Source organism: Salmo salar, unplaced genomic scaffold (assembly GCF_905237065.1).
Source record: "Salmo salar unplaced genomic scaffold, Ssal_v3.1, whole genome shotgun sequence".
Classification (NCBI taxonomy): domain Eukaryota; kingdom Metazoa; phylum Chordata; class Actinopteri; order Salmoniformes; family Salmonidae; genus Salmo; species Salmo salar.
In genome coordinates this window covers 12810-22500 of record NW_025548711.1, presented here as the reverse complement: position 1 = coordinate 22500, position 9691 = coordinate 12810, and the positions used below count along the sequence as shown (strand labels likewise).

General features: G+C 52.5%; 1 protein-coding gene across 1 annotated transcript in view; it reads right to left on the bottom strand.

Annotated features, from left to right (window-relative positions):
- Positions 1-8400, bottom strand: part of LOC106592259 (vacuolar protein sorting-associated protein 13B) — a gene marked incomplete at its 5' end in the record, with an annotated part of 99780 nt that extends 91380 nt beyond the window's left edge. The window contains 4 exon segments of the mRNA XM_045712672.1: positions 1718-1938; positions 7240-7480; positions 7482-7502; positions 7829-8400. Of these exon segments, the coding sequence (XP_045568628.1) occupies positions 1718-1938; positions 7240-7480; positions 7482-7502; positions 7829-8400 (1055 nt within the window).
- Between the last annotated feature and the right edge of the window lie 1291 nt (positions 8401-9691).

Genomic DNA, 9691 nt, shown 5'->3' with positions numbered 1-9691 from the left:
GAGACAGGGAGAGACAGAGAGAGACAGAGAGAGACAGACGGAGACAGAGAGAGACAGAGAGACAGAGACAGGGAGAGAGAGAGACAGAGAGAGAGAGAGAGAGAAAGAGAGAACGAGAGAGAACGAGAGAGAGAGAGAGAGAGAAGCAGATGGATGGGAGTGTGGAGAGGAGAGGAGACATATGTTAAACCAAAGAGGGGGTTTTATTACTACTGTAAAAAGACACCTCACTGTTCTCTAAACTTCTATATGGTCCAGTATTAATCTGTATATTATTATATGGTCCAGTATTAATCTGTATATTATTATATGGTCCAGTATTAATCTGTATATTATTATATGGTCCAGTATTAATCTGTATTAATCTGTATATTATTATATGGTCCAGTATTAATCTGTATTAATCTGTATATTATTCTATGGTCCAGTATTAATCTGTATATTATTCTATGGTCCAGTATTAATCTGTATTAATCTGTATATTATTATATGGTCCAGTATTAATCTGTGTTAATCTGTATATTATTCTATGGTCCAGTATTAATCTGTATATTATTCTATGGTCCAGTATTAATCTGTATTAATCTGTATATTATTATATGGTCCAGTATTAATCTGTGTTAATCTGTATATTATTCTATGGTCCAGTATTAATCTGTATATTATTCTATGGTCCAGTATTAATCTGTATATTATTATATGGTCCAGTATTAATCTGTATATTATTCTATGGTCCAGTATTAATCTGTATTAATCTGTATATTATTCTATGGTCCAGTATTAATCTGTATATTATTCTATGGTCCAGTATTAATCTGTATTAATCTGTATATTATTATATGGTCCAGTATTAATCTGTATTAATCTGTATATTATTATATGGTCCAGTATTAATCTGTATTAATCTGTATATTATTCTATGGTCCAGTATTAATCTGTATATTATTCTATGGTCCAGTATTAATCTGTATTAACCTGGGGGTTAGAGTGTGTGTGTGTGTGTGTGTATTTACTAACCTGGGGGTTAGAGTGTGTGTGTGTATTATAACCTGGGGGTTAGAGTGTGTGTGTGTATTTACTAACCTGGGGGTTAGAGTGTGTGTGTGTATTTACTAACCTGGGGGTTAGAGTGTGTGTGTATTATAACCTGGGGGTTAGAGTGTGTGTGTGTATTATAACCTGGGGGTTAGAGTGTGTGTGTGTGTGTATTTACTAACCTGGGGGTTAGAGTGTGTGTGTGTATTTACTAACCTGGGGGTTAGAGTGTGTGTGTGTATTTACTAACCTGGGGGTTAGAGTGTGTGTGTATTATAACCTGGGGGTTAGAGTGAGTGTGTGTATTATAACCTGGGGGTTAGAGTGTGTGTGTGTATTATAACCTGGGGGTTAGAGTGTGTGTGTGTATTTACTAACCTGGGGGTTAGAGTGAGTGTGTATTATAACCTGGGGGTTAGAGTGTGTGTGTGTATTATAACCTGGGGGTTAGAGTGTGTGTGTGTATTATAACCTGGGGGTTAGAGTGTGTGTGTATTATAACCTGGGGGTTAGAGTGAGTGTGTATTATAACCTGGGGGTTAGAGTGAGTGTGTATTATAACCTGGGGGTTAGAGTGTGTGTGTATTATAACCTGGGGGTTAGAGTGAGTGTGTATTATAACCTGGGGGTTAGAGTGAGTGTGTATTATAACCTGGGGGTTAGAGTGAGTGTGTATTATAACCTGGGGGTTGGAGATCTTGATGCTCAGAGGTTCCAGGTCCACGTGAAGACAGACGATGAAGGCGTGTCGTCCGTCGGGACCCGCAGCCTGCAGCTTGTGGGAGGTGACGGCCAGGGTGGAGGTGCAGCCCATTGGTTGGAGGAGACTCAGAGACCGCTGCTGACCCAATAGGGTGTAGACACTGAACTGACTCAGGGTCAGTGTCCAGGGGAAGGCATCACCTGGACAGGACAGGGGGAGGGGCAGCGTTAATACATACATTGTAGGTATGTGGGAGAGACAGGAAGGACAACAGGAAGCAGATGCTGACACTTAGGAAGGACAACAGGAAGCAGATGCTGACACTTAGGAAGGACAACAGGAAGCAGATGCTGACACTTAGGAAGGACAACAGGAAGCAGATGCTGACACTTAGGAAGGACAACAGGAAGCAGGATGAGGCTTCAGGAAGGACATTTTGCATAGAATCATCACTACTGGACCCATAGAGGGGGATGAAAACAAACGGTCTCATAATATGTCCTGGTAGGAACTAACAGTGAAGAGAAGATGGCATTAAACTGTCCTGGTCCTAGTTGGCAGGGACAGAGACAGGCAGCCAGGCCGTAAGGTGGACCTGGTCCTAGTTGGCAGGGACAGAGACAGGCAGCCAGGCCGTAAGGTGGACCTGGTCCTAGTTGGCAGGGACAGAGACAGGCAGCCAGGCCGTAAGGTGGGCCTGGTCCTAGTTGGCAGGGACAGAGACAGGCAGCCAGGCCGTAAGGTGGGCCTGGTCCTAGTTGGCAGGGACAGAGACAGGCAGCCAGGCCGTAAGGTGGGCCTGGTCCTAGTTGGCAGGGACAGAGACAGGCAGCCAGGCCGTAAGGTGGACCTGGTCCTAGTTGGCAGGGACAGAGACAGGCAGCCAGGCCGTAAGGTGGGCCTGGTCCTAGTTGGCAGGGACAGAGACAGGCAGCCAGGCCGTAAGGTGGGCCTGGTCCTAGTTGGCAGGGACAGAGACAGGCAGCCAGGCCGTAAGGTGGGCCTGGTCCTAGTTGGCAGGGACAGAGACAGGCAGCCAGGCCGTAAGGTGGGCCTGGTCCTAGTTGGCAGGGACAGAGACAGGCAGCCAGGCCGTAAGGTGGGCCTGGTCCTAGTTGGCAGGGACAGAGACAGGCAGCCAGGCCGTAAGGTGGGCCTGGTCCTAGTTGGCAGGGACAGAGACAGGCAGCCAGGCCGTAAGGTGGACCTGGTCCTAGTTGACAGGGACAGAGACAGGCAGCCAGGCCGTAAGGTGGACCTGGTCCTGGTTGGCAGAGACAGGCAGCCAGGCCGTAAGGTGGTCCTGGTCCTAGTTGGCAGGGGCAGAGACAGGCAGCCAGGCCGTAAGGTGGACCTGGTCCTAGTTGGCAGGGACAGAGACAGGCAGCCAGGCCGTAAGGTGGACCTGGTCCTAGTTGGCAGAGACAGGCAGCCAGGCCGTAAGGTGGACCTGGTCCTGGTTGGCAGGGACAGAGACAGGCAGCCAGGCCGTAAGGTGGACCTGGTCCTAGTTGGCAGGGACAGAGACAGGCAGCCAGGCCGTAAGGTGGACCTGGTCCTAGTTGGCAGGGACAGGGACAGAGACAGGCAGCCAGGCCGTAAGGTGGTCCTGGTCCTAGTTGGCAGGGACAGAGACAGAGACAGGCAGCCAGGCCGTAAGGTGGTCCTGGTCCTGGTTGGCAGGGACAGAGACAGGCAGCCAGGCCGTAAGGTGGACCTGGTCCTAGTTGGCAGGGACAGAGACAGACAGCCAGGCCGTAAGGTGGTCCTGGTCCTAGTTGGCAGGGACAGGGACAGAGACAGGCAGCCAGGCCGTAAGGTGGTCCTGGTCCTAGTTGGCAGGGACAGAGACAGGCAGCCAGGCCGTAAGGTGGTCCTGGTCCTAGTTGGCAGGGACAGGGACAGAGACAGGCAGCCAGGCCGTAAGGTGGTCCTGGTCCTAGTTGGCAGGGACAGGGACAGAGACAGGCAGCCAGGCCGTAAGGTGGTCCTGGTCCTAGTTGGCAGGGACAGAGACAGGCAGCCAGGCCGTAAGGTGGTCCTGGTCCTAGTTGGCAGAGACAGGCAGCCAGGCCGTAAGGTGGTCCTGGACCTAGTTGGCAGGGACAGGGACAGAGACAGGCAGCCAGGCCGTAAGGTGGTCCTGGTCCTAGTTGGCAGGGACAGAGACAGGCAGCCAGGCCGTAAGGTGGTCCTGGTCCTAGTTGGCAGGGACAGGGACAGAGACAGGCAGCCAGGCCGTAAGGTGGTCCTGGTCCTAGTTGGCAGGGACAGGGACAGAGACAGGCAGCCAGGCCGTAAGGTGGACCTGGTCCTAGTTGGCAGAGACAGGCAGCCAGGCCGTAAGGTGGTCCTGGTCCTAGTTGGCAGAGACAGGCAGCCAGGCCGTAAGGTGGACCTGGTCCTAGTTGGCAGGGACAGAGACAGGCAGCCAGGCCGTAAGGTGGACCTGGTCCTAGTTGGCAGGGACAGGCAGCCAGGCCGTAAGGTGGACCTGGTCCTAGTTGGCAGGGACAGAGACAGGCAGCCAGGCCGTAAGGTGGACCTGGTCCTAGTTGGCAGGGACAGAGACAGGCAGCCAGGCCGTAAGGTGGGCCTGGTCCTAGTTGGCAGGGACAGAGACAGGCAGCCAGGCCGTAAGGTGGGCCTGGTCCTAGTTGGCAGGGACAGGGACAGAGACAGGCAGCCAGGCCGTAAGGTGGACCTGGTCCTAGTTGGCAGGGACAGAGACAGACAGCCAGGCCGTAAGGTGGGCCTGGTCCTAGTTGGCAGGGACAGAGACAGGCAGCCAGGCCGTAAGGTGGACCTGGTCCTAGTTGGCAGAGACAGGCAGCCAGGCCGTAAGGTGGTCCTGGTCCTAGTTGGCAGGGACAGAGACAGGCAGCCAGGCCGTAAGGTGGACCTGGTCCTAGTTGGCAGAGACAGGCAGCCAGGCCGTAAGGTGGACCTGGTCCTAGTTGGCAGAGACAGGCAGCCAGGCCGTAAGGTGGACCTGGTCCTAGTTGGCAGGGACAGAGACAGGCAGCCAGGCCGTAAGGTGGGCCTGGTCCTAGTTGGCAGAGACAGGCAGCCAGGCCGTAAGGTGGACCTGGTCCTAGTTGGCAGAGACAGGCAGCCAGGCCGTAAGGTGGACCTGGTCCTAGTTGGCAGAGACAGAGACAGACATCTCCTGATTTAAGGGTGACCACCCTGGTTTCATGGTCCTCAGAGTCTAACACATTACTGTTGGCTGGCAGAGGAGGAAGAGGCATGAGAGAGTCCAACACACACACACACACACACACACACACACACACACACACACACACACACACACACACACACACACACACACACACACACACACACACACAGAGGGCCCGTTTCCCAGACTAGGGCCCGCTCCGGCTCTACCAGGCAGCCCAGCTAGCTCTGATCCAGGGCATTAAACATGAGAGATGAAGAGATGTTTAAAGCCAGGGGATGGGTTACCAGACGTACGGGTCATTCCTTTTAACGGTCACGCTGACAGACGGCTGATGTAAGTGTTTGTTCATCTGTGAGCTCAACTCCGACGTCGTTTAGCCAGCGAGGGAGTTTAAAACAAGGTCCCCGTTTCCTGTTGGAGCACCGCGGAATGTTCTGGAGGAGGAATAGACACCTTCACCGCGTGTAGAGACAGACTGTACTATATCGATCTAGCACACACACACACACACGCACGCGCACGCACACGCACGCACACATGCGCACGCACGCACACAGTCTCGCCAATTAGACTGTTGATCTGTCATTTCAAGGTAAATGAGGAATGAAACCACAAGCATCCCACAGTGTTCAACATGTCCTCTTCCTCACGTCCTCTTCCTCACGTCCTCTTCCTCACGTCCTCTTCCTCCTGATAGGATCCAGATGTTTAGGGGAACAGCCAGGGCTCTTCCTCACGTCCTCTTCCTCCTGATAGGATCCAGATGTTTAGGGGAACAGCCAGGGCTCTTCCTCACGTCCTCTTCCTCCTGATAGGATCCAGATGTTTAGGGGAACAGCCAGGGCTCTTCCTCACGTCCTCTTCCTCCTGATAGGATCCAGATGTTTAGGGGAACAGCCAGGGCTCTTCCTCACGTCCTCTTCCTCCTGATAGGATCCAGATGTTTAGGGGAACAGCCAGGGCTCTTCCTCACGTCCTCTTCCTCCTGATAGGATCCAGATGTTTAGGGGAACAGCCAGGGCTCTTCCTCACGTCCTCTTCCTCCTGATAGGATCCAGATGTTTAGGGGAACAGCCAGGGCTCTTCCTCACGTCCTCTTCCTCCTGATAGGATCCAGATGTTTAGGGGAACAGCCAGGGCTCTTCCTCACGTCCTCTTCCTCCTGATAGGATCCAGATGTTTAGGGAACATCCAGGGCTCTTCCTCACGTCCTCTTCCTCCTGATAGGATCCAGATGTTTAGGGGAACAGCCAGGGCTCTTCCTCACGTCCTCTTCCTCCTGATAGGATCCAGATGTTTAGGGGAACAGCCAGGGCTCTTCCTCACGTCCTCTTCCTCCTGATAGGATCCAGATGTTTAGGGGAACAGCCAGGGCTCTTCCTCACGTCCTCTTCCTCCTGATAGGATCCAGACGTTTAGGGGAACAGCCAGGGCTCTTCCTCACGTCCTCTTCCTCCTGATAGGATCCAGACGTTTAGGGGAACAGCCAGGGCTCATGCGGTTCTGTTGTGAATGTTCTGTGTCTGGTGGCATTTGACAAGCTCTGACTTTTCACTTAAAACATCGTTGGGTTTTTAAACATACAAGATTCAGAATACAACCTCCCTCCCTCCAGTACGGTCCTGGACACCATGAAGGGCAGGTCCTGCTATAACAGGTGTAATAACAGGTATAATAACTTGTAATAACAACCTACCTTCCTCCAGTATGGTCCTGGACACCATGAAGGGCAGGTCCTGCTATAACAGGTGTTATAACAACCTACCTTCCTCCAGTATGGTCCTGGACACCATGAAGGGCAGGTCCTGCTATAACAGGTGTAATAACAGGTATAATAACTTGTAATAACAACCTACCTTCCTCCAGTATGGTCCTGGACACCATGAAGGGCAGGTCCTGCTATAACAGGTGTTATAACAACCTACCTTCCTCCAGTATGGTCCTGGACACCATGAAGGGCAGGTCCTGCTATAACAGGTGTAATAACAGGTATAATAACTTGTAATAACAACCTACCTTCCTCCAGTATGGTCCTGGACACCATGAAGGGCAGGTCCTGCTATAACAGGTGTAATAACAGGTATAATAACTTGTAATAACAACCTACCTCCCTCCAGTATGGTCCTGGACACCATGAAGGGCAGGTCCTGCTATAACAGGTGTAATAACAACCTACCTTCCTCCAGTATGGTCCTGGACACCATGAAGGGCAGGTCCTGCTATAACAGGTGTAATAACAACCTACCTTCCTCCAGTTCGGTCCTGGACAACATGAAGGGCAGGTCCTGCTATAACAGGTGTAATAACAACCTACCTTCCTCCAGTACAGTCCTGGACACCATGAAGGGCAGGTCCTGCAGGGGCTCCATGTATTTGTGTCCAGCAGACAGGACAGTGATCTGGGGCAGACAGACTACCAGAGTCCCAGGCATGGTGGCCTGGTTGTGGTACCAGCTACGGACAGTACCAGGGATGTCGCCACAGATAATGGTGCTGGGAGAAGGGAGGCTGTCGTTGGGGAGGAACACACAGCATGACTGGAGCTCCAGCTGGAGGAGAGAGAGAAGAAGAGGAGGAGAAGAGAGAAGACGAGGAGGAGAGAGAAGAAGAGGAGGAGAGAAAAGAAGAGGAGGAGAGAGAAGAAGAGGAGGAGAGAGAAGAAGAGGAGGAGAGAGAAGAAGAGGAGGAGAAGAGAGAAGACGAGGAGGAGAGAGAAGAAGAGGAGGAGAGAGAAGAAGAGGAGGAGAGACAAGAAGAGGAGAGAGAAGAAGAGGAGGAGAGAGAAGAAGAGGAGGAGAGAAAAGAAGGAGGAGAGAGAAGAAGAGGAGGAGAGAGAAGAAGAGGAAAAGAGAGAAGAAGAGAGATGGTGCACCATTAGAACTGTGCATCAAATGAATACATACAGCAGAACAACAGCTTGAGGAGCTGTGAGGAGCTGTGAGGAGCAGTGAGGAGCAGTGAGGAGCAGTGAGGAGCTGTGAGGAGCAGTGAGGAGCAGTGAGGAGCAGTGAGGATAAGTGAGGATAAGTGAGGAGTTGTGAGGAGCAGGGAGGAGCTGTGAGGAGCAGTGAGGAGCAGTGAGGGACTGTGAGGATAAGTGAGGAGCAGGGAGGAGTTGTGAGGAGCAGGGAGGAGTTGTGAGGAGCAGGTAGGAGCTGTGAGGAGCTGTGAGGAGCAGCGAGGGGCTGTGAGGAGCAGCGAGGAGCAGTGAGGAGCAGCGAGGGGCTGTGAGGAGCAGCGAGGAGCAGTGAGGGGCTGCGAGGAGCAGTGAGGAGCTGTGAGGAGCAGTGAGGAGCAGTGAGGAGCAGTGAGGAGCAGGGAGGAGCTGTGAGGAGCAGTGAGGAGCAGTGAGGAGCTGTGAGGATCAGTGAGGAGCTGTGAGGATCAGTGAGGAGCTGTGAGGAGCAGTGAGGAGCAGTGAGGATCAGTGAGGAGCTGTGAGGAGCAGTGAGGAGCTGTGAGGAGCAGTGAGGAGCTGTGAGGAGCAGTGAGGAGCTGTGAGGAGCTGTGAGGAGCAGTGAGGAGGGTTTCTGTCCCAGGGTAACTTAGTCTTCAACAGACCATGAACTGTGTGCTGTCTCAGTGTTTACACGACAAGGCTGGTTGAAACTCCTCAGAAAGGACAACACTGTGTAATGGAAAAGCAACAGCCCCGTCGCTCCTAAATCTGACCCGTACAAAACTAATCTCTCCGCATTTTGTAAAGTTTTTCTCGTGTTGGACGCAGTTAAAAGCAACAGAATGCAGAAAAACAAACACTGGGTAACTCAGGGTGGTAACAGCCCATGAGGCCATCGATGGCGAGCCTGTGTGTGGTGTGAGGTAGTTTAGGGCACTAATCTGAGGCAGGGGGGAAAACACGGACATGGAGTTATCCCAGTTCCCTCAGTCACCATGGAGGCAGGGGGGAAAACACGGACATGGAGTTATCCCAGTTCCCTCAGTCACCATGGAGGCAGGGGGAAAACACGGACATGGAGTTATCCCAGTTCCCTCAGTCACCATGGAGGCAGGGGGGAAAACACGGACATGGAGTTATCCCAGTTCCCTCAGTCACCATGGAGGCAGGGGGGAAAACACGGACATGGAGTTATCCCAGTTCCCTCAGTCACCATGGAGGCAGGGGGAAAACACGGACATGGAGTTATCCCAGTTCCCTCAGTCACCATGGAGGCAGGGGGGAAAACACGGACATGGAGTTATCCCAGTTCCCTCAGTCACCATGGAGGCAGGGGGGAAAACACGGACATGGAGTTATCCCAGTTCCCTCAGTCACCATGGAGGCAGGGGGGAAAACACGGACATGGAGTTATCCCAGTTCCCTCAGTCACCATGGAGGCAGGGGGAAAACACGGACATGGAGTTATCCCAGTTCCCTCAGTCACCATGGAGGCAGGGGGAAAACACGGACATGGAGTTATCCCAGTTCCCTCAGTCACCATGGAGGCAGGGGGAAAACACGGACATGGAGTTATCCCAGTTCCCTCAGTCACCATGGAGGCAGGGGGAAAACACGGACATGGAGTTATCCCAGTTCCTCAGTCACCATGGAGGCAGGGGGAAAACACGGACATGGAGTTATCCCAGTTCCCTCAGTCACCATGGAGGCAGGGGGAAAACACGGACATGGAGTTATCCCAGTTCCCTCAGTCACCATGGAGGCAGGGGGGAAAACACGGACATGGAGTTATCCCAGTTCCCTCAGGGTGACTGTAACTAACTGGAAGGACTATAACTATAACTAACAGGTAGGACTATAACTAACA